We start from the raw sequence: 27,326 nt of genomic DNA on the forward strand, positions 1-27,326 counted from the left end.
TAAAACTCAGTGATCCTCCGATAATCTTATTTAATTTTCAATTGAAACAATTTCTAAATTGATAATTTTTTTTAAAAATTCATAATATATTTATTTTAAATATTACTTTCTATCAAAAAAATATTAACCATTCTTGCGCAACGCGGGGATTTTCATCTAGTAAAGAAGAAATCTTCAAACATAGGGGGTGGAAAAAAAAAAGATACATTCCCTCTTGGTAAGGAATATTGGTGCGAATTTGGGGTTACATCGATATAGATGTTATGTTTCTCACATGGCACACCCATTCCAAGAGGTATTCGTGCCAAGTTATCTGTTAACTGTTGGAAAAGGAATAAGAGAGCTGTTTTTCTCAATTTGGTTGGAATAATATCGATTGGTCAAACCTTAGATTGGTTGTTTTCACGTGCCGATAGTCGAAATATTCATGGATTTACATAATGTACACACGACATTGTCTTTTTTTTCCCTCTTCGGATTCATGTAAAGCATTACAGACTACTACTGAAAAGGCCATACGGAAAAGGGTTAGATTATGTTTGCGAACATAATAATTAAATAAATAAACAGTGCTCCGATGAGGTATGTTTGAGTAGCGGGGACTGTATAAAGATGGAAGTAATGTAAATTTGAGATCAGAGGAAATTATAGATTGATTTCCTTTTTTTTCTTAAGCTGGGCACTCTATAATTTTGAGTTAATCATAAGATTCAGTTAATTGTTCTTATATTGGATTATAAAATTGGAATAAGTTAGTTGATTTTTTACTCGGTAGACATTAATTTTCACAGTTTTAATTGTATAAAATTGCATTTCTATTTGATTCTATCTTTTTTTTTTGGGCCAATTTGCATCTGTATTTAACAAAATTAAGTTTTTCTTAATGAGTTGACTTGTCATGAAAAGCAAATATATAAAAACGTAAAATTCATAGATTTGATTTTTGAGCACAATATTCCATATTTTATTTCTAATATATCTATATAAGCAGGGGCGGAGCCAACATTTTTATCCAGGGAGGCAAACTTATACTTTTATGACAAAATTTTAAAATTTCAAAGTTCAAGGGGGGAAAATACTAATTTTACATAAAAAAAACTCATACTTTTAGGGTAAAATTTAAAAATTTCAAAGTTGAGGGGGGCAATTGCCACCCTGCTCCTTCATTGGCTCTGCCACTGTATATAAGTATTATTAGATCATAAGTTTGATAAATTTCAACTAGACCTATAAGTAGTTGGGCGTCTATTCACTCCAAAAGCTTAGTTGATAAGGAGCGGAACCCATAACTATCAATTATGTTCTTCAGTTTTTCTCTTTATTTTTCCTGTTGAATATCACGTTTTTGGTCTTGATGCTGTGGATTACTTTTGTAGCATATTGAGGTTTCATCTTTACCACAACAGCTATTTTATGTTCTCGACGATTCCCTTAAATACTTTTCCTTCCATCGACATTTACAAAGATCGTATACATTCCATCTGACCACCAGCAATCAATCAATTAGTAGATTTTAAAATTAACAGAAGGGTCATCTTCTTCTTAATTCTTCTTTTTTCTTTTCTCATCGACTCGGGTAAGCCAACAAGTGCATTGACTCGCTCACTAGTTTTGTACTCAAACAAAAGCTAGGAGTTCATGTCCTTCCACATGTGATGCCAATGAGCTCTCTCTTTCTGCTTCCAATGATGATGTATCGAACGTCCATGCCCCATATGTCTTTGTATCTCTTGATTTAATTTAGTTTGTATTGGGGCTAGGCCATGCTTTTCTACCGAAAAATGCTCAGGGCCACGAACAGCAAACACGGCTTCTCTCCTTCTTGAGATTAAACCATAGTATACAAATATGAGATCTCAATCTAATCCGGTCTCCATCGACCTTAAAATCTTTTATTCATTACATCAAAATTCACCATCACAGTCCAGTATCAAGCTCTCTTTGAAGCACAACAAAAATGATCTGGAATCCATAACTTTCTCCGTCTTACCGGACATGTTTGTTTGGCCTAATTTCAGAACTGATGTATGGAAAGGAAGAAAGAGAAACTGTATTATTATATGGGTCTCTCCCGATGTGACAATCAGAATGAATTAGGAATCAAAGTAAGTTAGCTTTAGGCATCTCACGAGGCAAATTCATATTACAAAAGTTCTTTAGGCATCTCACGAGGCAAATTTACATATAGAAGGCATGTTGAGGGCGCCAAACATTGAGCTTTGACTCCAGTTTGGACCCTGGAAGAACACAGAAATATATCACATGCTAGTCTTCGAACAGCAATATTACGTTTCCTAAAATCATACATCATTTTCAGATTAAGGTAATCGAGAAACATATTGATTACCTTAGGGATGAACAGAGTTATCAGCCTGTATGCGTGTACATAACTGTATCTTCTCGTAGATTCAAGAGTTCTTACTCCCATCCCCTGCAGTAGTAAAGCATGATGGCATTCAAAAATTAGTTCTTCAGCACTTTAAAGACAAAATTACAGATTAAGAAAATGAAAGACCAACAACAGTTTTACAGAATGAAGTGGGATTAGGAAGACATACATGATTTTAATTGATATATCCGTTTCATCGAGGTGAGCCAACTCCTTGAAATGTATTTGCAGATGAGCAATCTTAGGCCAATCTGTTCCCGTATCCTTGAGGCATGCTTCTTCTAAGCGAGGGCATCCTGCAATCCTCACACACTCTAGGGATTTGAGCTTTGATATCTCTTCGGGCAGAGCTGTCAAACTGCCGCATTGAACGATTTCAAGCGTCCTAAGCGATAGCAGATCTCCTATCCACCCTGGCAAAGCCACGAGATTACTCAAGTTACTGAGGTGGAGCACCTCAAGATTGGTGAGATGAAGAAGCCACTCTGGCAGCGATATGAGTTTCGGGATTCCATAGATTGTTAGATATCGGAGGCTCGTGAGTGCTTGAAATTGCAGTGCATTCCCATTCTCATCGACAGAGAGATCAAGCTGGTCGCACTCCCTAATAATAAGTTGTCTAAGCTTGTTCAGATTTTGCATACCATGAGACAGACAGGTCAACTTGGGGCAGCGAGCAATTGTCATTCTGGAGAGAGAAACGAGCCCATGCAGCCACTCGTTTGGCACTATTTCAAGAGTCTTCATCCCCCCAATCGTCAAACGGTTCAAGCTGAGTTTCTCAACGAACCCGTGTCGTATTCCTTCGTTGACATCATAAAGCGTCAGCCTCTCTAGCTGTGGAAGGATTGGCAGAGATGTCAGCTTGGGGCAGTTGACGATAGATAACTGAGAAAGGCGTGGAAAGGACTTTTGTAGCATAGTCTGATGATCCTCCTCTTGCCTAACTATCGTATCAGGAGTCGTTCCTCTTGTGCTCACATCATCGTTGCCCAAAACATTGCTGTTATTGTTATCTATACAGTCGACCATGAATAGAAGGGCCAGCTTCAAGGACTTGAGATGAGGCAGCAGACCCAGTGGAGGAAGATGTTGGAGATTTCTACAATCCCAGAAACTAATCTCAACCAGGTTTGGTACGGAGCTGATCATGTCATCCATTATCCACTGCGGTAGCCTCGCGCTCATGTTATGCATAAGACATAACCATCTGAGATTTGGGTGCGGCTGGAGACCATCTAACATAGCCTCATGATTGTTGAATGCCTCCTCAGCACTATCCAGTGTTCCAACTCTTTCCCACTCTAACACTAACGATTGTAGGCCACCCTTCTTGGTCAAGCTCAGCCCCTTATACTCCAAGACATCCTCCTTCTTGTATCCTAAATTGCTGATGCGAAGGTACCCTCTCAAATTGTCTAGGCTATTCAATTCGTTTAGCTGGGCATGATATTTCCGGGTCGAATGGTCATTGCTGACCACAAAATATGACAATGTATGCAGAGAAGTCAACTCTCCGAGTCCACTGGGCAAATAACTCAGGCTGGTGCACCGTGAAAGGTCAAGATGCCTTAGCTTTACGAGTTTTCTGATGTCTCTTGGCAATTCCTTAAGCTCCTGACACTTAGAGAGTATAAGTGTCTGCAAATTTTGTAACTTGATTATGGAACTGGGGAGTGTGTCAATCGGATTAAAAGAAAGATCAAGTTCTCTGAGATGCTTCAGATTACCGATGGAACTTGGCACCATGCTGATATTTGCATAATTTAGCTTCAGAACACGCATACCTTCGAGCCTTGCAATATCTTTGAGGCAGACCATTGGTGCTATAGAAGTACTGGGACGATAAAGTGGAATTACTGTGCGAAGCTTCTTTGCTTGGTTCAAGCAGATGGGAAGCACCTTTGGTAAATCCTCAACAGATTCACATGATACATGCAGAGTCCTTGCACTACTAGTACTTTCTGCATTCTCGCCAAATGAAACGCACTCATCTCCAGCTACTAATCGAGCGACGTCGTGCATCAGGTCATGCATTTTGCAACTGTACACATTTCCGAGGTCATCTTCTTGCAAGTCTTGAAAGAAGTTCCCACTGACCAAATCCTGGAAGTAATCTTCTCCGATGTCTTCTAGATGTCGCCCTGTGTCTGTTGACTGAATGAATCCTTGTGCCATCCATAATCGAATAAGAAGGTTCTTATTAATCCGATGGTTTTTTGGGAACAATGAACAATATGCAAAGCATTGCTTCAAATGAGAAGGGAGATGATCGTAACTCAGCCTAAGAATCCTTAGAATAGCATCGTCTTGCCGCATGATATCTATCTTCGAGAGTTGTTGATCTTTAATGTACATCCAGTCATCTTTCTTGTTCTTAACAAAGAGCAAATTTGCCAAGCACCTGATGGCTAGAGGGACCCCCTTACACTTTGCGGTTATCTCCTAAGCCATGGAGATGAACTCGGGATCTTTTTCGTCTTCCCCTTGTCTAAAAGCCATCCTCATGAACAAAGCTTGGGACATTTCTTCAGACAAGCCTCTCAAAAAGTACAGTCGTAGAACCGTGCGAGTTATCTCGGCAACTAAATTCAGTCGAGTAGTGATCAAAATCTTGCTTCCCCGCGCTCCTCCCATCAACAGAGTCTTGAGGCTCAACCACTTTTGGCGGTCCTCACTCCAGAAATCATCTAGGACCAACAAGTACTTTTTCCCATCGATTCTTCTTCGGAGCTCATTTTGCAACTGTTCCATCTCCATTTCCATTTTCCCTTCCGAACCAATAATCTGCCTCATGATGGCTTTTGCATCGAAGACATCAGTCACGCAGGCCCAGACTCTTTCCTCGAAATGGCTCTTGATCCTTTCATCGTTGAAAACACACTGCGCGAGCGCCGTCTTTCCTAACCCTCCAATTCCGACAATCGGAATGACGGAAACAGCTTCTTCTGCATCCTTTTCTAATAAAACTTCTACAATCTCTCTTTTACTGTCATCTCGCCCGATAATCTCTTGGTCAAGTATAAAGGAGTGCGTCAGCTCCCTCCTCCTGCCTCTGGTCTCACCCCGGACATCCGTGACAGGACGCTCCTCCAGCTCCAAGAGTAGAAGCTGCCTGTCTTTAGCAATGGAATCTATCTTCTGTCTAACGGCCCTGATTCTACGAGACACTTTCAGCATAAAAAACGGGTTCAGGCAGCTCGAGAACAACTTGCTCACCGGGTCGGTCCTCAGCTTGCGACGCAACTCAGCAGTCGAGATCTCGTCCAGCAGGTCCTCCGCATCGCGGAAAGCAACCTTAAGCCTCTGAAGCCATGTCTTGACTTTGGGGATCTTGTCGTACTTCCCCTCGGCATCGAGCAGGACCGGCTCGATGATCGAGATCGTGCCACTGAGAGCCTCGAGCTCGTCCCTGGTTCCCCAGAACTGCCTGATCTCCTTGAGAGCGTCGGAGGCCAAGGTCCCGAGGATGTTCTGGACAATGCCCAGGACAACTGCCTCAGCCATATCGTTAAAAGTCTGCGAACGAAAGTAAGGGAATCGATGAAGGGGAATGGCTGTTTGCTTTGTGCTCGAAGAGTATGAAGTAAAGGCGACGGAGAACGCCCGGGGTCAGAGCAAAATTAGCTATTGACTTCACTGTTAGCAGCGAGTGAGGATTTCCCCTCTAGCATCCACTTTTTTTTTTTAATAAATTAATTTGTAAACTAAAATCCCCGCACTAACGCTGGCCTCGACCACCATAAATATATTGTCAAGTGTGCATCCTCACAGTTTGTTTAATGATTTAACAAGCTCGTATTTGTCGGAATGGCACGTTTGTACACATGGGGGGATGATTCATTTAACCTAACCCCACCCGACTCCCTAGGCTCCCTCTAGATATGCCCCCACCAATTTTCCCCTTTATTAAATTTGTTAAAATCATCAAATTGGGTTAATTTACTGCATCCCGATGTGGGGTGCGATCGAGACGAACCACGTGCTCCAAGCTCCGATCACCTCCAGCAGGAGAGACCGGTATTGCTTCCTAGAAACCCCCTCCATCGCTTAAGTCAGCTAGGTGTTCTTTAAAAAGAAATATTCACTTTAAAAAGAAATATTCACTTTATAAAAATCTCCCATTCTCTCTCCTCTCTCTCCTCTCTCTCCCTTGCCATTACTTCTTCCTTCATTATGTATTTTTTCTCTCCCATCTATCAATTTCTTTCTATTATTAATTTTATTAATTAAAATTTTGGCTAATGAAAAGTTCCTTCCTTATCTTTATGAAAAACATGTATATATTTGAAAATGATGAAGAATAATTATAATCTTTATGGAGTTTTTAATTAATAAACAGGCGTATAAATTATCAATTTTCATTTTTATCGAATAAATTAATTAGTGATTCCCATTAGTAGCACGAGCCAACGTCTAATGGTTAAATATGTATCTCTATTTATTATATATAAGACAGCTAAGGTTTTTTTAAAAAATCACGTTAGAATATTATTGGGCTGATTTGTTAGATATGGCCTTAAGACAATTAATGCCCTTTAGGCCCATCAAGCCCCACACACACACTTCTTGAAAGTTTTACCGCCATCCTATGCTGCTTTTTATCTCGTTTACTTATTTAAGAGAAATAGCTGAACATGTCCTTGAGTTATCTGTTTTGATGTGCTATAATTTTACGATATGACCACCAGAGTTGATGGCCTAATGGTTACAAGACTACTTTCATGTGGTTTGGTAACCTAAGGTTCCAAGTTCAAATTCCTTCTATATATTTATATCAAAACATTTGCTAGAAAATGTGCTCTTCACGTAAACTTAGGGGATACTAGCTTTTGTCAACTATATTAGATTTTTGATGGTGCTACGCTGACAGGGCCAGTACTGGCGCTGGTTGTTCAGTTCATTCTATATATACTGTGGTTGAACATGAGATTCCAAAAATTGCATAGCGGGGACGATAAGGTCGTCATCACTACTGACCGTCATTTATTTATATAAAAAAAAAGTTCAGGATGTGAGACTGGCTTGGTGAGGTTATTAGGAAGAAGTTTGGTGCTTGTTCAGAATTTTTTTGAAATTGGGTTTAAGTAACTTATTGGTCATTTACAAATTGCTCTTATAGTTTGAGTTAATTTTCTTAAAATACAATTAATCATATCATCACTTGCATGAATTGTGAGATAGAAGCTTGTTTAGTGTATGACTAGGGAGATATATCATACTGACTGGGGTGTATTGATAGTGTTAATATTATTGATCGGGCCATGGAATTTATATTGTGATATTACTATTTTATCCTTTGGGTTGGTAGTTTATTTTGCTTCTATTTAATTGATCAGAGAGAGAATATTTAATCAAATCATACAAAAAATAACTGTTGCAGGACGCCAACTCTTTCCATCATGCAGTGGTATAGATAGCGTAGGTATAGTAGTATATAGAGAAAAGAGGAAAGAGGTGGGCCAGAGCTGGGTCGAGACACGTGAGAGGGTCCATGTGTTTGTGGCAGGAGACCGGCAACAAACAAGAGAGGAGGGGTGAGCTCTAGGCGAAGCTGGAGGAGCTGATCGAGCTTTCAGGTTACCAGCCTGTAATGGACGAGATGGTGCATCACGAGTCGATAGTTGAGGCAGAGAGGAGAGAAAGGCTTCGGCACCCTAGGAAGAAGCTGGCAGCGGGATTCGGGCTCCTGGAGGGCATCACACCGCAGGGTAGGGCACTCAGAATTGGGAAGAACTTCAGGATCTGTAGGGACTGCCATGAGGGGCTCAAGTACCTGAGCAGAGTTGTAGATTAAGACCACAGTGAAGGATGCGAACAGATACCACAGATTTTCCAGTGGAGTCTGAAATTGTCGGGATTTTTGGTGACCCCAACTTCATAAAATGGTTCCATTTCTTCACTTAAAACTTTTTCACGTGAAAACACGTTCATTGAGATAACATCTTAAAAGATAGATTCTTACTTTATTGTCTTGCAGAACAAAACTCACATGCTCTAGTGAACAGAAGTCGAGCATGGCATGTATCGCATCAAAGTTTGTTGCTCTTAATTGAATTATGTCCCGTCTGTCTACGGCCTTTTAGTTAATAGACAATAATCAAAGCACCAGAAACACTAACGCATACTGTTCAATAACTCTGAAAATATATAATGAAGTCAATAATCCAAGGATAGAGCTCCACCGGAACACAAGAAAGCCCATCTGACAAAATTCAAATTACTCAAAACTCCCTAAACTGAAACAAAGTGCAAGATGCAGGTGCTATATCACCCCGAGTTCCCGACCAAAGAACAGCAAGAAAATTTAAGGACTCTTAAACGATTGCGTTGGCAGCACTTGCAATTCTGGGCCACAGATCAGCACACTCCTTCCCAATAGGACCAGTGATAGCAGAACCTAAAGCAAGCCAGAGACGAGAGTCAGAAATCTTGGAAAATTAGCCAAAGATGCGCGAATCTCACAAATCAGAGCGTATCAGATAAGGAGGTATGTAAGTGCATCGAAAATTATAGAGAGCTGTACCTTTCATCTCTCCCTTAGGGTTCACAATAACACCAGCATTATCTGCAAATAAATGAATTGATCATCAGTAAACATCAGCAAAGAAACTACCCAAAACAATGCACATGCCCAGGCCGAACCAAGCTCCACAATACATATATATAAGCAACAAAGGCTAGGAACAACTGCAACATTGTGCAGCTACATGAAGAGCTAAATTGCTGGCAGTCACAAAAATGTAGAGCCCAGATGGAGCAGATGTGAACATTGAAGGGCAAGAACATCTGTAATGAAGGACATGACTCACTTTTCCAGACTCGTAACCGTATCAACCACTGACATTAGGTGGATACCTGACTAATGTCCAGGGACAACTCAAGCAGCATATGAATACAAGTCAACAAGCATATCAAACAAGTAAGAGAACCTAAGTAGTTTGGAGGATGGAATGACAGACAGCCTCGCCGATGTCTGAAGCAGTTGATAACAAGTGTGAATTACAAAAGACATTAACTGAGTAGTGTCCCAACCTTGACAGGGATGATAATAGAATTTTAACATCTGGTGTAGGGGTAGGTTGGAAAGCTACTATAGCTGGCTATGGGACGTGCAAAGAAACTACCCAAAACAATTCTTCACACCACATCACCAGCATAAAAAAGAGTCAACGTCGCCTATGAAATATATGACAAGCAAGACAAAAATGTCCATAAAACCCAATAGCAGACAATCTTAACTGTGAGAAACGAACCGAACTGCATCAACAAAACTCAAAACATAACAAAGTACTGGCAGTTCAATAAGCACTATAAAAGTATCGACCTTCAAAGTACATGTAGACACCGTCCTTTCTGCGCCAGGGCTTGCGCTGTCTCACGATGACGGCGGGCATCACCTTCTTCCTGAGGTCAGGCTTCCCCTTCTTGACAGTGGCCATAACCATGTCCCCGACACAGGCAGAGGGCAGCCTGTTAAGACGACCCTTGATCCCCTTCACGGAGATGATGTACAAGTTCTTGGCCCCGGTGTTATCGGCACAGTTAACCGTGGCCGCCACCGGGAGACCCAGCGACATCCTGAACTTGTTACCCGCCGATCCTCCGCGTCCTATAAGCCCAAAAAAAAAAAACATCAACTCCTCAGTCTTCACACTCTCTCCGATAACTTCACATTCATTTTACACAATAACAGGGCATCTGTAAATAACTTCCGTCATCGCAAATTCCAACAAAATTCACCGCCATTACAACAACAGTAGATTTAAGATTTAAGATTCAGAAGTCTTAATACATTCATAATGAAATTGAGATTTCTCCAACCCGAATATACATCAGAAAGTCAGCGAATCTTCAGCTACATGTCATAAACTATCAGCAGACGTGATCAAGCCTTAATTCTACAAAAAGAAAATGTACATGTTCACAGGTAAAACGAACGGATAGCACAACTTAGTCCGCATGGATTCTCATATGAAGCAAACAGAAAAGGGAAGAAGACTGTGAAGAAGGAGAAGCTCGGGGAGAGAGAGAGAACCGACCTCGCTTCGACATCTTCGACGGCTACAGAGAAACCCAGAACTCGATTAGGGTTTTGAGCTGCTTATAAAGGGAGTAGCGTTGCGGGGGAGAGCCAACAGCGGCAACTAGGGTTTCCATTTTAAGTTCATGAAATTACAATGGAGCCCGCATGCTCTTCAAAATTATAGAACGGTGCCTGAAGTTTTCGTCAACTTATTATTCCGTCCGCGACCAGTTTTCTTTGGACGAAGTTATGATATCAGCTTTTTTGTGAATGGTGAACGAAGAAGTCAAGACCACAGCCCTTAGCAAGCAAAAACTTACAAAATTTATTGATTGAATTTTCACGGTATATATAGATAAAAAAAATGAAGAAATTTTTTTTCTTGATTGAATATTCACCTATGGAGATAAAAAAAAATTGAACAGATAATTCTACTGTAAAATTTGATGGCATGATTAGAGAGATTTTTTAAGAAAAATCTAAAATTAGTAAATTTAATATCAATAAATCTCCGGAGCATACCACTAAACTCAGGAAAGGATTGCTAGGGTTAGTTGAGAAATGAGACGTAAAGAAATCTCTTCTTTATGTGATAGAAGATTTTTTATCGAATGCTATTAGACTATGTTTATCATTTTGCTTTTTCTTTGAATTTTCATTTATTTGTCATTTTACAATGATTGGGGAGCAATATTTTTGTTTGTTATAGTTGAGAGAGTAGGAATTTCATTTAAAAAATTTTGGGAGTAACATCTACAAGGGGTTTAAAGTTGAATAGATAGTCTTGTGAGTTTCAGATGGAAGCTAGGTTGATTGCAGGATACTCGAGATTTCTAGATATATCGCGCCTCACTTTGTCGCCCTATGTGGGAACTTACCTAATAAGCCATGCTGCTAATGACAAGATCACAAACTCAACAAGCGGAAAGAACGATTTCTCATCGGCCTCTGCCCTGCTTAGTGCCTAGATACATACTGACAGGAGCACTCTTTTGTGCACTGTCTCAAACAGAGTGAGTGATCATGTCTATGTTGGCTATTGATCAGTACTCTATCATTCACCTGCTGCTGAAATGAGAAGGGCAAATAAAATCTTTGCTGGTTGTTTCATGTTATTGTTCTATGATTGTTGGAATGGTAATTAACTGTATCACATCGCCAAGAAGAACTATTGGACCTTCAACAATCACCCCGAAGTTGCACACAACCAGGCAGTCTGATTGAGCATGGCGCTTGAATCTCTTGGAGTATAACTTACGCCCTTTACGTTTGAGAACTTCAGTTTTACAGCATTTTTTTGGTAGGAATTTGTTGTGCAAGGATAGAAATCGGGCTATTTTGCTGTGGATTAGTGATGCTTTGATTTCAAACGTAACAAAATCACAAACTGTTAGTCTAATTTGTTGTATATCCTTGGCGAAGAGAACTTCGGGATCTTTAACCACCGATGCCTAAAGCGCACGCCTCCACGGATTTTGACTGGGGAACGTGTTCTCTTGGACTTCCTGACAAATAAGTTCCAGCATCTTCGTTTGAGGTTCTTAGCTCTTGAGGTACTAGCTAAACTACTCATGCACCACAACCTGCATATACAGAGTGGGGATCAAGAATTTCCTCAAAGATTTGTTTTAGTATGAGCTGAAACCGGACCAAACCAAGAATGGTGAATTATATGTCCAGGTTTACAGAGAAGGTATGCTTTCCGTTCCGATTCAAAAAGGTTGTAATCTAGCTGGATTCTTAGCTTCGCTAACTGACACAAAGGAAGCATAATTTTTCATCATAGAAAAATTTGCATTATCCTGTTTGGAAACTTTTTAGCTGAAGATATGATCATACCTTTAGGTTCCTCTTCGTGCTCTCTTTCTTCTTCTAAGCCTTCACTGTGAAGGATCTGTAGTTTGAAAAATGAACACAAAACATCCGGGTAACAGTCAGAAATTCGATAGCTGTATTTGAAGGTATGATACTGGTTCATCACCTTGACAAGACTGTCCAAGCGCTTTCTCATCCTTCTCTGTATAAAGCCTCGGGTGCACTATGTGAACAATCAACACGACTTAATGCTTGCAATAATTCTCGTAAAGGTAATAGAATCTGCTGTTGTTTCATTCTTTTACCTTCACGTGATATTTGACGAAGGCATGGAAATTCAGTAAACTCCATACTGTCTTGTCCAGCCTTTTGCCTTTCACATGATGTGAAGTAATATCTGCATCACCGATAAGTGCACTGTGTTAAGAGGTGAGTTAAACTGCTGATCCTTCTTCTTTATTATCCTTAAGTCTTCTCTTGTCTACCAATTTAATTGTATCAGAATGTCGGTCGGACTTGGACCCACAAGCGAGCCTGGGAATCCGTGCCTTGACCAGTCACTGCCAGTCCGGTTCTGAAAAACTTCCTTGGAAATGATGATTATGTAACAAAGTGAGTGCATACCGAACGAAACGAAACCGCAGTTGGTGCTCAGATCTTCAAGTGGTTCCCCTCTCAACTCGGCAGGAGGGATGGGTGACCATGTACATGGAGGTGCTTTGGCCCATGCTTCTGAACTTCCCACATCCATGAGTTCCTGATTTTCGAAAAGAAAGCATAATAATTATCACTGAACTTTTCATTTAAGGCACCTAAATCAACAGAAGATACACAAAAGAAATTGGATTGGTCTTGTATACTGTTCAGACAGACCTGAAAAAATGCGGTTGCTATGATCACATCTGGGTCTTCTTTGAATCGCATAGGAAAAACCGCTGTGATCTTCTGTGGCTGTCAATTTAAAATTTGCATCATTTTAGACCGCTTTGCAGATTTATATGGACAAAGTTGGGATATATTGGTGGTCATGCGTGAGAGTTCATCTTTCTTTCTGTTGATCTTGCTAATCATGGTGAGTTCCCGAGTGTGAGACTGACTTACCTGCCTGATGACAAAGAAGGGCTCTCTGTGGTGATAGACGAGTTTGATTGGCCTGTACATTCCTTGAAGCTGCTCCTGAGAGTTGACATTCTGCAGCATCTCTTTCAGCTGACAGCTTAGAAGTTTTGCTTGCACCGTGGAGATCTCCGTGATGACCTTTATCGACTCTATAATATGAAGATGTAGACATTTGAAGTCCATGTGTTTATTAGAATATTTATCTTCCAGGAAATAGTTTTTCAAGTTTTAGAACTTCTTGGTCTGTTGAAACTGGTCTTGGTCAAGCGGGAAGCTCATTACAATTTATAGAAAATGATCTACAGCATTTCGTTCTGCAATCATTTGCCAGAGATTAGATGGGAGGAAACCGGACATCCCTGCAGTGATGTTTGATAGATGTTGAATAATCGAACCTTTGCCTGGTGGGATCTTAGATAAGTCGAGCCTGATAGTGAGTTGGTATCCATCTTTGGTCGGTTCAATGATCTCTAGAGCGTCTGCACGGATTTCCTTTATCATCTGTATGGCATCGTATGAGAGCCCATTGGAGCTGGAGAATTCCTCAGACAGCAGTGGAGTCGATATTGACAGGTGAGTGAGGTAAGGCTCCGAGATAGAAGACTGCTCAAACATTGCACGAAACTATCAGGTACACTGACATTCTGACTACTGTAATACTAGAAATGCAATTTTTTTTCACAAAAAGTTGAAATATTTGAGCTGATCCGCTTCGCCCTGCTTTGTTATCATAAGACTGCAAGCATGTGAAAAATGCAGTGCACCCTGGCAGATTAAAAATTGATTTATGTTAATATTCAGAGTTGTTACCTGAACATGATATTCCACCGCCCCAAATTCGTATATGTGTTGATCAATCTCCACAGGCTTCTTAGCGCTGTCAGCTCCATAACAGCAACAATTATCTGACTGATACCATAGGTCATCTGAAACCTAAAAGCAGGCAGCAGGTACTCTATCTAATGATCTCTCAATAGAATTATAAAAACCAGTCCAATGAGTTATATTAATCATGTCATTCTGGCAGTTTGACGTCTTAATTGTTAGGACAAATAGTTCCAGAACAGTTCTCAACGAAAAGAAATTTTCTGTGTTTTCTGATGATTAGTTCCAGTCCTGTTTGCATGCGTAAAACCTAAGATAAGATGTTTATCATCGGGGTATCTTATATATGCAAGGTATTATTCCCGTTCATCTTGTGAGATTTTCCACTACCTACTGAATGCGCCAATTCATCGACACATAAGGATGATCAAAGGCAGACATTTCCACAATTGCTGATCTACCTGGAAAACATGTTCTCATATGTCAGGCTCGGCAAACTTCCCACTCTCAGCTGCAAGAACCCATATCCGGGTCGTTTTCGGTTTTATCGCGAAAGCACCATTTATTCGTATATACCATTCAGATGGAATGGAGTCATTTCATAGACAAAGAGACAAGAAGAGAACTTTTCGATATGGGAGCTACTGTTAGTGCCATTAAAAGTGCCCTGTTAAATAGGTCCAACTATCGATTGAGTTCAAATGCCAATCCTCAGTAACTGTTTGCTCTTTGCTGCTTGGATTGGAACCAAAATGATCAACATCAGTACTGGCCATGTTAATATGATGTTACACTTCTTGAGATCGCATCCTCGTGCTACGGATGTCCGTTAAGTTCTATTTGTCTATTTGCTTGTGACGTGACTGGAACTAATTGAAAACAAAAACTTCACGAGTGTCAAAGAAAAAAATTATTGCAGAGAATGGAAAGCAGGAAAACAATTTCCATGACCAAACACGTCGTATTATTATCCCGAGGGAAGTTCAACTTACCGCTGGAGTTTGAGAAGTGTTTTCTGTCGGAAAAATAATGAAATGAATGGTGGTTCGTGAATGAGAAATTAATGAAATAAATGTATTGAAGGGTGGTTGGTGGAATTTGAAAAAGGCACCATCAATTGTTATGAATTGAATGGGTGCGAATTGAAAGGACACCATCTTCGATTGTCAATAAATTGAACATTCCCCTCATTTCCTGAAAACAAAAAGAAGAGAATTGCATAGTCAAGTGAGAGTGCTCAGCTTCATTTTCTGGTTCGCTGGGGTCGGATAGCTCGTGCTGCTAGCTGCACTGGGTGCCGTTTTATCCTGGGGAAACAGACGCTCACATGATCTCGAGCACGCATTGATGGGACGAATATGTTTCAAGTGATTTGTGTGATACACAGTACTTAGCTTTCTCGCGTCTTCCGATCTTCCTACTTCGTCCTTGTATCGATTTGATTTTCTAAGTTCTTATACTAGTGATATTCATTTAATTTTATAGCATACAACCCGCTATTTGAATTGTCATTCAATTTTGTTACTTATTACAGATAATCTATTTACATACAATCTTGAAATAGATTTTTACTATTTTAAACAATTCGAATTGCGTCAGGGAACGATGGGGATGCGACCAAAGGAAGCCAAACTACTGGCTCCAACCCTGCTCCTATGTTGCCTAACCATTTGGTTAGCCAAAACGTGGCTGCTCCCTCGATGGTTCCTGTAAACCATGTTGAGAAGCCAGAGAAGTTCAATGGGTTGAACTTCAAGAGGTGGCTGCAAAAGATGCTATTCTACCTCACACCTTTAAACCTATACAAGGTTCTTGACTGAAAATGCTCCAACCCCATCTGTAGGGGAGTCAGATGTGTCGGCTCTCAATGCGGTTGACGCTTGGAAGCACTCCGACTATCTTTGTCGGAATTATATCATGAACAGTCTTCATGATTCCCTGTATAGTGTCTATCAGGGATTTAAGACGGCAAAGAAGATATGGGAATCCTTGGACCGTAAATATAAGTAAGAGGATGCCGGTGCGAAGAAATTTCTTATCGGACGGTTCCTCGATTTTAAAATGGTGGATTCAAGGACTGTAATGAGTTAAATGCAGGAATTTCAAGTGCTCTTGCATGAGATTCAGGTTGAGGGAATGTCTCTAAGTGAATCCTTCTAAGTGACTGTTGTCATTGAGAAACTGCCTCCTGGTTGGAAGGATTTCAAGAATTATCTAAAGCATAAGCGAAATGAGTGACAAAGGAGGCGAATACGTAACGCCTTTCAGGGAATTCTGTGCACAATATGAAATTATACACGAAGTGACTGCACCTTATTCACCTCAATCGAATGGTGTTGATGAACGCAAAAATTGCACGTTGAAAGACATGATGAATGCGATGTTATTAAGTTCAGGATTACCTCAAAATATGTGGGGCGAAGCAATATTGTCAAGTAATTACATATTAAATAAGATACCTCGAAAGAAAGAGGAAAAGACCCCTTATGAATTATTCAGAGGTAGGAGACCATCTTACGATCACTTGCAAGTGTGGGGGTGCTTGGCAAAAGTAGTTGTTCTGACACCAAAGAAAGCAAAGATCAGTCCTAAGACGGTGGACTACATCTTTATTGGCTATGCACATAATAGTAGTGCTTATCGATTTCTTGTGCATGAATCTAAAATTCTTGATATACACAAGAACACGATAATGGAATTAAGGAATGCATCGTTATTTGAAGATGTATTTCCATGTAAACTAAATGAGGCATCAAGCTCGTCGAAACGAATCTCACATACTATGAATGATGGACCTCATGATGTAGATCATGAAAGGTAGTGTTCGGATCAAGAGATTGAACCTAGAAGCAACAAAAGAGCTAGAATTGAAAAATCATTCGGGAATGATTTTCTGACATATTTGTTAGAAAAAGAACTACAAAGTTATGCTGAAGCAGTGAATTCCTCTGAGGGACCTCTTTGGAAGGAGGCAATTAAAAGTAAAATTGATTCGATTCTGTGAAATCACACTTGGGAATTAGTGGATCTCCCCACTGGTTGTAAACCCTTAGGATCCAAATGGATCTTTAAAAGGAAAATGAAAGCAGATTGATCCATTGATAAATACAAGGTCAGGCTTGTAATTAAGGGGTACAGGCAAAAGGAAGGCTTGGACTATTTTGATACTTATTCTTCTGTGACGAGAATAAATTTCATTAGGATGATACTTGTAATTGCAGCACTGCGTAATTTGAAAGTTCATCAAATAGATGTGAAGACAGCTTTTACATAACCTAATAGTCAATCTGCGTAATTTGGAAGTATTCTTTTTGTATAGAATGTACTGAATATGTTACGACCTGAAGCTTTTATTTAGTTGGTTTAGTGATGTAGCTTTGTTGAAATATATATATAAAGGGTGTGTGTGTGAGAGAGAGGGAGAGCTTGTTGGATTTGTTATATATTTTTGGAAGTTATGAAAAATGGGTTTTTATGTGGATAGTTTATATAAAAATGGATATCGAGGAAATTTCGGAGAAACTCTGTCGAAATTTCGGGTCGTGATAAAACATTGCCTTGGATCGGTTCGTCGTTACATCTGGAGTTATATAATCCCTTTGTTGACGTGCAGCTTGTGATGAAGATGGGATTTGGCAAAAATAATCTACAGTTCTTTCTACAACAACTGAGATGATATGCGTTTCATAGGTTTGGCATGGACGAGATCTTTAAGTCGAAATTACGGAAATTGGTGTGTTTGGTTTTAGAGTTAAGTAGAATTGAATTTTGATTTTAATTGGGTTGTAATGATTGTATTGTTGAATTATGAGAAAAAATATAAAAAGTAATGAATAGTTGAGAAAATAATGATTGTATTGTTGAATTATGGAAAAAGTAATGGATAGTTGAGAGAATTTAATATTAAAAATTGAATTGAATGGTTAAAAAATTGAAGAAAAAAAGTAATAATTGTGTTGTTAATTTTTGTTGGGTAGTGAAAATAGTTAAAGTTACAGTTAAAATTTTAAAAACGTAATTGTAAAACCAAACGGAGTGTCAAAACTTCGAATGAAAGATCCTCTAAACCTTTAAGATGAAGAAGTTAGAAAATTCAGATGAGTCGGGACCTCTCAAGTCGAGTTGATGACAAGAAAGGAAAACATGGAAAATTACAGAGTAAAGAATGTCACAGCTCTCTCATTGCCGTATATGTTTCCTCTCCCGTATACATATTTCCATCTCTGACCATAAACTTCAATGATCCCATCAAAGTAGTACTCTTTCAGAGCTTGACGATTATCAATCAAACTCTCTTGAACTGGTAACTTTATGGTAGTTTAAATGAAAAATTGGGAAGTTTCGATGAATAAAGATATGCCGAGCAGATGACAAATGGCTGTAGCAGTAGAAAGAGCGGAAAGAACCTCCGGATAGACAGATATGGGCGAAGCTTTTGTATACCAGGGAACAGAAGCAGCTGAAATGCACCAGACTGTCCCAACTGATGCTGAGTTTCCCAACTGCGGGAACATTCAAAAGCAACATAATTAGAATATGTCTTGATCGGTCAGAAAATCAATGGAAGAAACAAATATTGGGATGGTGAAGTATGAGTTTTTCTTTAGGTATTTGCAGACCGGTAACAAAACTGCAGGGCAACAGATGGGAAGGACATATAAGGAACGTGAAGGGAGGGAACTGATCAGAACAACTGAAGGGCCATCTTGAGCTTGTTCTGTTTCCATTTGGGCAGCTTGTAGAAGGCCTCCTTTGTCATCCCAAACTTCTCACTGAAATCCGCTGCTGACAAGTAAGCCTGCATTTTTGAAGCACAGAAGTCTCAGAGCAGAACTTAATTCTTTTACCAGGAACTGAGTGGTTTATCATGGTTTTTCAAGCAGCAAGTCCTGAGTTTTGATATTGGAATCTCCCATTTGCCTCCTGTTCAGTGGTTAAACATAACGGAATGCATACTCGGAGTTGTAAAGAACATATTACCTCTCTCTTGGTAATGTCAATGTCTGTAACAGGATCCGTTGATGTTGTCGTGAGACGTTCATATGGGTATAGTGTGAGCCCTTCTTCATCTTCAGCTTCTCCTTCTTTCACATCCTCTTGAATTGACTCTATCTTATTGGTCTTTGAATCCTCGATGGGTTTCTCCTCCGAGTTTGATTTCGCTGCCTCAGGTGACGCTGCATCAGAAAAGCCTAACCCTGATAAAATATATAGTTTCTAAAGCATTCTTCATAGTGCAGTAAATCTCTTTTGAAGTGAGCTCAAGCAGCCCATCTCCTCAAGGCCTAACTTATCTAAGGTAATCACTTCCTTCATATTCCCAGACAAGCTCCCTTACGTGCCATCTAGGCACCACTTCTCCATATTTTCTTTGCCGAAGTTTGACATGGAAATATGTAAGCTCTGTGTACCTTTAACTGATCGCGGTATACGTAATTGCTGGGGTGGAGGTGCTGACTTCTCGAAAGGGGCAGTAAGGGCAGCTATGGCAGCAGATTTAGATGCCAGCCTAGAGGAGTCTGGGGTCACTGACTTGGGATAGAGCTTTCGGATCATGGGGGGTGGCGTCGAAAGATTCCTTGCATTGGGGTTCTCGAAATTGGCAGCAAGGGCATTGAAAGCTGGGGATCTCCCTCTCACACGAGCACGGTCAGGGCTGAAAGACACACTTCTTGAACGCTGTGATTTCTCCGGCACGCTCGCTCGCCCTCCATGTAAAATCGGCACTCTCCGTTTTGGTTTCTGATCATGTTCAAGGAACTAATCAGAAACTTGATGAACAGAAAAAAGAAATGATGTATTTTCCCTTCTCAGGCTATTAGTAAAGCAAAGCGTAAGATCAAGATTGAGCACAAGACTATCTGAATGACACAAATGAAGAAAAGTATATTTTAATGATATACAACGATGCAAGATGAGAGAGGGCTGAGAAGACTACATCTATATTTGAAGTGCCACCATGTTTCAATATCGCGAGTTTCCTTTCGAACGAGTTCCCATGCATCTGCATACATATTAAAGCATCAGCAAAAGGAGAACCTACACTGCTATGACCTTTCGAGATCCCATGAATGTGACCCATTGCATATACACAGATCATATACGGGCCTCACAGGTCACACGGTTGAGGATTGTGGAGTAGGTCTATTAACAGAAGATAATAAATGGTTCTAAGGCAACTTACCGCAGATTTCACAGAGTCCCACTTGAAGAAGCGAGTGAAGAACTTTGGTTCGCTTCCTTCCATGATCACATACAACGGAGCTTCGTGGGACAACTTCTCCATTAGAAAGTCGCGCTCGAGGAAATTCTGGAAATAAGGAAAAATACAGAATCATATCAATCCCGTAAGACTTTCCGCTGTCAAAGCTTTGCATGACATCAAGAGCTTCAAGCAAAGGTTTTCCATTCATTTTGTACCTCTCCGGCCTTCAAAGCCTGCATTTTATTCTTGTTATTGACTTGCTGCCCAACCCAGACATATATTTCCGACTGACAATCGAGAACGAATATGTCTTCAGTCATCAGATCGTCCTGGTCAAAGTTGTATATCTCTGTGACCTGCAGTAAGGACTCCAAGATAAGCAACAGATTGCAATTTGAGCAGCATTTGTTAACGACTTTACTAGTTCAGAGCACACCTTTAAATTTCCTGCATATCAGCAAGCGTTTCACCGAGAAAAGCAGAGAACACGGGTTAGAAACAGAAATTTAAGTCAAATAGAGAACTCTCAGAATTTCATGGTAGTTTGTCCAGCGTGGAGGCCAACTATTTTCTTACCATCTGAAATAGCACAACAGAACAGGTGAGGATCGTCCATGCCATTTCTTGCAATCTTCTGAGTTGGGTGCTCTGTCTTCCCACCTAGCAGCTCCCAGAATTGGTCTGACTCGGCCCCTTCCTTTTGCATTTTTGGCTGTGCATTAGGCTGCAGAACATAGAAATCCAACGGAAAACACTTAATATCTGATAGCAAAAGCATAACATAAGAAGCCGATTGTTTGACCTTGTCGGAGAACCGAACAGGCAGCATTTATTCTCCCTGGAAAATATGTGTAAGACGAATCTGACCTTTATTAGATCAAGCTGCCTCTCCAAAAGCTCCTGATCCTCTGGGCTTGTAAGGCTTCCAATCCACGTAAAGACTGAGGAGTCGCTTTGAAGTATGAAGCAATAAGAAGAATTCAAAGAGGATCCGACCTAAAAGAGGCATATTTTGAACCAAACATCAATTGTCAAATGAGCTCAACTTGTATAAGAAAAGTGAAACGAGAGAGGGAGAGGATGGAGACATACTGGTTCAACTTGAATTGCTTGCATATTCTCGGGTCCTGATCCTTGAACTCTAAACTGGGCCAAAGTATCCTCCTTATATGTTTCGTCGGGAAGTTGATTCTCCTCTATGTGTTTCTTGTACCCATCACTCAGACCACCCTGAGAACATTCATCCCAAGTTACAGAAGCAATAACGAAATGACTACAGCATACAAGAAGCAGATAGAATCATTGGCAGGCACTTACCTTGAAGACAATGAAGCTCTGCATGATTGAGAAGAACTGAACTGGCTCACTTCCTTCATATATGCGAGCCTAAGAATGAGGAGTGGTTGGTCAGTTCTAGAGATCTTCTCGGAAAAGAAGTAATGGCAGCAATGCAGAAACAGGGAAAATGGATACTGACCTGAGTAGCCATGAACTTTAAGGACTCGACCATCTTGGTGGCTAGAGAAATAGCAGCCTCTCTCTCTTCCTATGGTTAATTGACTTGGTTAGAATATAAATGAGCGAATACGCATGAGGACGGAACTCTTATATGGATTAGTGAATTGTCATTGTAAGCAATTGGCACAGGAGAAAAGTGGCAAGTAGTTCAGCAGCGGTATTGTCATTCCGGAAACGACTTTAAGAATGGGCAGAGAAACCAAAAATTTGTGATGTAGTTTAAATGCAGTGAATGTGCTTTCGGAAAACCTTACCTCGATGCTTTTCTTCCCAAACCATGTTCCTATGAGGTATTCCTCTCTATCTTCACCTGGGTATGAATACTGAAATATGTAACAGTCCCCACTGTAGAATTTCGACTGGTCCGATGCTTGAAGAAGAATCTTCTCTTGACCATTGACACGCCAAACCTGTCGATACACAATTTTGACCAAACAGTATGATCAATGATAAGACAAAACAGCAAAATCATATTTAATCCCTTCAAACTTGGACCTATCATAGACCTGCAAATCCCCCGTGCAGTCAATGTAAGGCTGGGGTTCCTCTTTAGCTGGTTCAGATTTCACAAGGCCTTTTACGTTAACTCCTTGACGTCTCAGCATAGCTACAAAAGAATCAATCAAGATGACCATTCAAAATCTCTCTAGTTCTGGATCAAACCAAAAGAATCACAAAGTCTCAATTGCATGCTGGAAGTTGTTACCTGCAACCTTTCCCCTGCCTTCCTCAGGGGCTGCCACATTGGCTGTCTGAGGCCATGAATCGAACTTTGAACGGAAGGACACTGTCTCAAATCCCTCCGTTGTACGAACTACATGGCATTTTGGTGGCCGATCAGGTTGAGAAACTAACTCCTATTAAGCAAATGGGAATGTGGCAGATTCTTGAATAATTTATCTCATTAAAGGATTCAAACATCTTCAATGAGGAAAACTGAGCTATAGTACGTACTTCTGCTGCTTTGCTAGCACTCTTCCTTTCGTCGAGAGTGGTGCCCCTTCCCATCCAAACAAGGACTTCTACTCCACAGTCCAGAAGGTAACATTTGTTTGTCTCAAGGCGATCCTTTGTCAAAGACTCAGCCTCGATAGGTTCTGCCTGCCCCTTCTCAACACTTCAACATGAAAAGATATTCACTTCAGCATTTTCAAACCATTGCACCCACTATGCTAATTTCTATGTGCTCATATTAATCATTTTTTTAACTCGCATGAGAATAATGTTGAAGTGTCAATATATGCACTTTGCAGCAGTTGGCTAGTAATTAAACTCGTTTAAACTACTGAATGGTGAAAATTTAGTGGTATGGATGCTAATGTATTACCAAAGTAGCTTAGTGGAATGAGTATCCAAACTCTTCTTATCCTCTTGCATTCCTGTTTTCCTCGGAAGGGGAGCAAACCCGCCAAAGAATCCCCAGAACTCTCCAGTTTCAGCATCAGCCATCAACTTCCCATCCTCTGTATAGAATGAGATGTAAATTGATTAGCTTTATGAATTGCTAATATAGTACCAACCTTGAGAAATTTCTTTTGACTGGTCACTCACGGATAGTAGCTATATCGCATTTCCCGTCATGGTATGTATCCTTCACATACTGAACAACCTCCAGTGCCTTGGCTCTCTCTTGAATGGAAGAATTAGAGCCATTGAATTGAAAAATTTTCGACTCAGTATCGAGAATAAAAATGTCATCATGGTTAAGGGAAGACCGGCCAAAAGGAACCTGTCATAAGTTCAATGAACAAATTAGCAGGATAACTGAGCAGAGGACATACCAAAATTGAACTAGAACGAAGGGTACACTGTATTGGTTTTACGAAACCTGCTGCAAGGAAAAAGTTATACGTAGCCAAGAAATGACGTTGAAAGAAGTAATCATGGGCTTGTTTCAATAATATTATATCGGTATATTGAGCAATATAATATTTATGATATTCAACAGAGAGCATAAACTTTGCAAAGAACTTGCCTCTTTTACTTGGACAGTGTGCTTCCCTTTGCAAACAAGCAACCTCGTCTTGTGCTCTTCAGGCTCGGGATGTTTAAACCCAGATGCAACCCCACCCTCCTGAGGTATTATACACGGCTTAAAGTAAGACAAGAACTTCTCAGTTTCGTGGCCTTGTACCTCACGATACTGGACTGCCCATCCCCCCAAGGCTGCATCCAATTCGACGGTCATGATCGCTGCAGTACCCGCTTCATCCTGTCTCCGGTGCAGTTTGAGTCATTTGAGATGGTAAAGCGATGCTCATAAGTAAAAAGAAATGTCTAGTATTGTGTCTCACCTGACTCGTATCTTTACCTAGCCAATAGTGGATATCGTGTCGTGAGGCCCCACTTTTTAGAGCTGTTGTCTGCACACATGAGGAAACGAGTTTGTATGATCAATAAATAAGGCACTAGTGAAAGTCAGGACTGAGATTAGAGCTGAGTCTAGCACGTCCTCTCGCGGACTTTAACCAATATCAATACTAGATATGAAATATCGATATGTCACAGCTGATACACTACTTGCCTTCAAAACTATATATGAATCCCCGGTGAAAAACTTCCCATGTGAAGACTGCGGGACCTCAACGGGTTTAAAATTCTCAATGCGCCATATTTCAATGCCACTGTGCATCGTCAAGAAATACCAACAAGCTCGACTACAAAGTATATCGATAAAATCTAACCTAACAACAGAGTATCACATATTCCAAAAATGACTGAAAGTAAATGTCTATCGACAAGAGAAGTCTGGGTGGACATGCCCGCTATTTAAAGAGAAAAGGATACGCCTTCTGTCCCGCTCCTCGGAAAGCGGGGTCTAGATCTCTCATTGATGCAGACATGCTACTTTTGCAGCTCTATTTTCGTTTCTCAACAAATTTGGCTGGAGAGGAGCAAAAGTATCCTGAGATGTCACTCACAGTCAATCTCCAACGACAGGCAAAGATAAATGACAAATTAAACCGAAGGCATCAGGAACTCTTACGACATTAACTGATTCCCATGAATGGAGACAGAACATCGAATTCATTTTAGGGTGGCAGAACCCAAATTTGGCATTCACGATAAACTAGTCGATTAAATCATGCAAATGCAATTTTTAAGGCCAGATTTTTTTTTTTAATTCAATCAGGCAGCTCTATAGCGAATTCAGCATCAAGCGAGGAGGCCTGAAGAAAATCTCATTAACCAAGACGAAAGTTTGCCACTGCAGATAAAAATCAAACACGTTACATTCAGCATAGTTCTCTTTTATTGTTGATTGTTCATTTCATCACCTTTTCGCTTAATTTCGTTTTTTCATGTTCTCATCATACATAGAAGCCTGAAATGGCAATGGGGGGACACAAATATGGAAGCTCAAGAACGACAAGTTCTCTCATGCAAACGTGTGTTGGATCCATTTTGGCAATTTTTCAGTGATTTGCCATATAAAAAGCCAACGCCTGAATTGACAGTTTAAGCAAATTAAGATCAACAACAGGGGAGGCTCCAAAATGAATAAAGATTGAAACTTTGGCCCAAAAAAAAAAAAAAGCATGAAGAAGCAAGACATCAAGAACCCAGCATGTTCTTGTTACCTGCTTTTCACAGGACCAAGCAAAGCTGTTGGGAGAACTGTCTCCTCTGAATCTGTTCTTTGTTCGGTTGTACAGATTTTGTCTGGATGTTTGAGCATTAATGAGGTGGTGACAGGAGAGGAAGAAGAGATGGTCAGAGGAAAAACAAGAACATGTGCAACAAAGAATTTTTCCTTTTTTTCTTTTTTTCTTTTTTGTCTTTCTTTTTTGTTTTTCTTTTTTTTAATGGCTGAGAGGAAATCTGTATTCCGATTTGTTTGGAAGGGCAATGGATCAGAAGTGGAATTCTTTTGATAGGAAAAGAGAAGTGATACCCCATCTTTCATGCATTTCCATGGAAAGTGACGGTTCATGGCGTCTCGAGGTGCATGACGAGGAGAACTATATACGAACCGGCATTCTTTCCTCGAGTGAGATCTACTGTGTTACATTAATTTGTTGTGCTAGTCGATCGCGGAGTCCTCTACACATAGGCAGTACGAGTGTTTATATTCGGTCCTCCTCCGATGGTTTAAAAATATTACGTTAAACATTTTACAACAAGCTTAAATACATATTAGTTTATATAATAATGCCGGAAATTGAGTTAACATTTTTGAACTTACCAGAATTTATTTGATTCTGGGTCGTATATGGATTATATGCGTAAATGACAGATGAAGAAGGAATCATGAACCTGGACTGAGGAGGCAGACCAAAAGTAAAATGAAGAAATTTTTTAATCATGATGAAGTATGTAATTTAAGTTAAACCCAGTGGAACGGAATCTTAAACACTTTATATATACATATATACATACATATATATATATATATGCTAGACAAGATAAAGCACTTCCATTGACGACGGACTCAAGTCAAAGAGATTTGTTGACAATTACAGCAAATGTTAACAAAGTGCACCACAAAAAATTATCACCGAAACCTCGACAAAGAAAACAATTTAGCACTAATTGAACCCTATAAAGAAATTATAGGATGTGTCTCAATTGCAGAGCATCTTTCTTTGAGTGTCAGTTCGGATCCTCCTGTCGATATTAGGGATGCCTATTTAGCGCAACTTCACGTCACTTCTTATCCTCAAAAGGGTACGATCCGGGCAAGGTGTGAGGACTCCATGGAGTTTCTCATTCTGGGCTTTCCCCGCGTGGCGAATTGACCGCGTTCCAGGCAAGTTTGGCAACTATCTCGTCAAGAGAAGCAACGACCCGCTGCAACTCAGCAATGCCACTCACCAACTTCCTTGTGGATTCCAAGAAACTAAGAATCTGCTTCCATATTAACTGAGAAAAAGAGCATTTGCAGAAGAGAGATAATTCCTAGATTCTTCTTAGTCATTACAAAGAAAACAAGAAATTTCTCCAGAGCCAGTTCCCCAACCGACCGTTCGGTCTAGTTGCTAATTTGTTCAGAATGACGACCCGCGATACAAACTATAAAGCTATGCTTCGGAATACAAGGATTAAACTTGCACCATACCAATCAACGTTTTTCTGCTGTAAGCTCACAGGTGATTCCAAGTTCTAGCTATTATCGGACAACCCTTGCTTATCAAGAAACCATCAAATTTTGTCCACAACAGCACTATGCAGGGATAATCCTTTCTGCAGCTTGGCAAATTGCAGACATCCCAATCAGCCTTTTGACGCTCCACTCCCAAGAATTACCAGAAATAACATCGGCAACCTTGGACGGTAAAGAGACGGCAGAGATAAGTATATGAAGTGGGGCAGAATCTCTACGCCAAAGGAGAAAGTGGTAACCAATTATCGTACCAAAAGCTGATTTTGTCTCCATCACCAACAATATACATGATGAGAGGATAAGCAACAATTATTTTCATATTAGA

The 27,326-nt window shown here is 40.2% G+C and overlaps 4 protein-coding genes and 1 pseudogene across 4 annotated transcripts; all 5 read right to left on the reverse strand.

Annotated features, from left to right (window-relative positions):
- Positions 1–1,876: 1,876 nt before the first annotated feature.
- Positions 1,877–4,784, reverse strand: LOC116191942 (putative disease resistance protein RGA4). The gene is made up of 3 exons (XM_031520309.1): positions 2,559–4,784; positions 2,348–2,431; positions 1,877–2,237 (listed from the first exon to the last, which is right to left on the reverse strand). The coding sequence occupies exons 1-2, from the start codon at positions 4,745–4,747 to the stop codon at positions 2,419–2,421; spliced, it is 2,202 nt and encodes a 733-aa protein (XP_031376169.1). The 5' UTR covers positions 4,748–4,784; the 3' UTR covers positions 1,877–2,237; positions 2,348–2,418.
- LOC116191943 (disease resistance protein RGA2-like) lies at positions 4,709–6,070 on the reverse strand. The gene has a single exon (XM_031520310.1). The coding sequence runs from the start codon at positions 5,894–5,896 to the stop codon at positions 4,835–4,837; it is 1,062 nt and encodes a 353-aa protein (XP_031376170.1). The 5' UTR covers positions 5,897–6,070; the 3' UTR covers positions 4,709–4,834.
- A 2,444-nt stretch (positions 6,071–8,514) lies between these two features.
- Positions 8,515–10,578, reverse strand: LOC116191946 (60S ribosomal protein L23). The gene is made up of 4 exons (XM_031520311.1): positions 10,432–10,578; positions 9,717–10,001; positions 8,916–8,957; positions 8,515–8,789 (listed from the first exon to the last, which is right to left on the reverse strand). The coding sequence occupies exons 1-4, from the start codon at positions 10,442–10,444 to the stop codon at positions 8,707–8,709; spliced, it is 423 nt and encodes a 140-aa protein (XP_031376171.1). The 5' UTR covers positions 10,445–10,578; the 3' UTR covers positions 8,515–8,706.
- A 1,161-nt stretch (positions 10,579–11,739) lies between these two features.
- LOC116191944 lies at positions 11,740–18,831 on the reverse strand (annotated as a pseudogene).
- LOC116191938 (villin-4-like) lies at positions 18,273–25,922 on the reverse strand. The gene is made up of 24 exons (XM_031520306.1): positions 25,479–25,922; positions 24,685–24,802; positions 24,422–24,521; positions 24,192–24,260; positions 23,873–24,109; positions 23,449–23,626; positions 23,225–23,360; positions 22,852–23,014; positions 22,604–22,754; positions 22,404–22,504; positions 22,152–22,307; positions 21,857–21,925; positions 21,697–21,765; positions 21,472–21,609; positions 21,247–21,375; positions 20,956–21,103; positions 20,816–20,826; positions 20,595–20,735; positions 20,359–20,484; positions 20,113–20,178; positions 19,586–19,916; positions 19,155–19,351; positions 18,794–18,972; positions 18,273–18,676 (listed from the first exon to the last, which is right to left on the reverse strand). Exons 2-23 carry the CDS (start codon positions 24,738–24,740, stop codon positions 18,859–18,861), a joined length of 2,886 nt encoding a protein of 961 aa, XP_031376166.1. The 5' UTR covers positions 24,741–24,802; positions 25,479–25,922; the 3' UTR covers positions 18,273–18,676; positions 18,794–18,858.
- Positions 25,923–27,326: the final 1,404 nt, after the last annotated feature.

The sequence above is a fragment of the Punica granatum genome, unplaced genomic scaffold, assembly GCF_007655135.1.
Source record: "Punica granatum isolate Tunisia-2019 unplaced genomic scaffold, ASM765513v2 Contig00634, whole genome shotgun sequence".
Lineage (NCBI taxonomy): Eukaryota > Viridiplantae > Streptophyta > Magnoliopsida > Myrtales > Lythraceae > Punica > Punica granatum.

What these genes read in the sequence shown, in the direction of transcription:
- LOC116191942 (XM_031520309.1), bottom strand. Translation starts at nt 4,747, where the DNA reads ATGTACATTAAAGATCAACAACTCTCGAAGATAGATATCATGCGGCAA.
- LOC116191943 (XM_031520310.1), bottom strand. Translation starts at nt 5,896, where the DNA reads ATGGCTGAGGCAGTTGTCCTGGGCATTGTCCAGAACATCCTCGGGACC.
- LOC116191946 (XM_031520311.1), bottom strand. An exon ending in TGTCTACATGTACTTTGAAG is followed by an intron (nt 8,958 to 9,716) that starts GTCGATACTTTT and finishes ATTTATTTGCAG; the next exon opens with ATAATGCTGGTGTTATTGTG. An exon ending in CCCTAAGGGAGAGATGAAAG is followed by an intron (nt 8,790 to 8,915) that starts GTACAGCTCTCT and finishes GGCTTGCTTTAG; the next exon opens with GTTCTGCTATCACTGGTCCT.
- LOC116191938 (XM_031520306.1), bottom strand. Translation starts at nt 24,740, where the DNA reads ATGTCTGCATCAATGAGAGATCTAGACCCCGCTTTCCGAGGAGCGGGA. An exon ending in ACACTGTCCAAGTAAAAGAG is followed by an intron (nt 23,627 to 23,872) that starts GCAAGTTCTTTG and finishes AACTTATGACAG; the next exon opens with GTTCCTTTTGGCCGGTCTTC. An exon ending in ACTGCACGGGGGATTTGCAG is followed by an intron (nt 22,308 to 22,403) that starts GTCTATGATAGG and finishes GTGTATCGACAG; the next exon opens with GTTTGGCGTGTCAATGGTCA.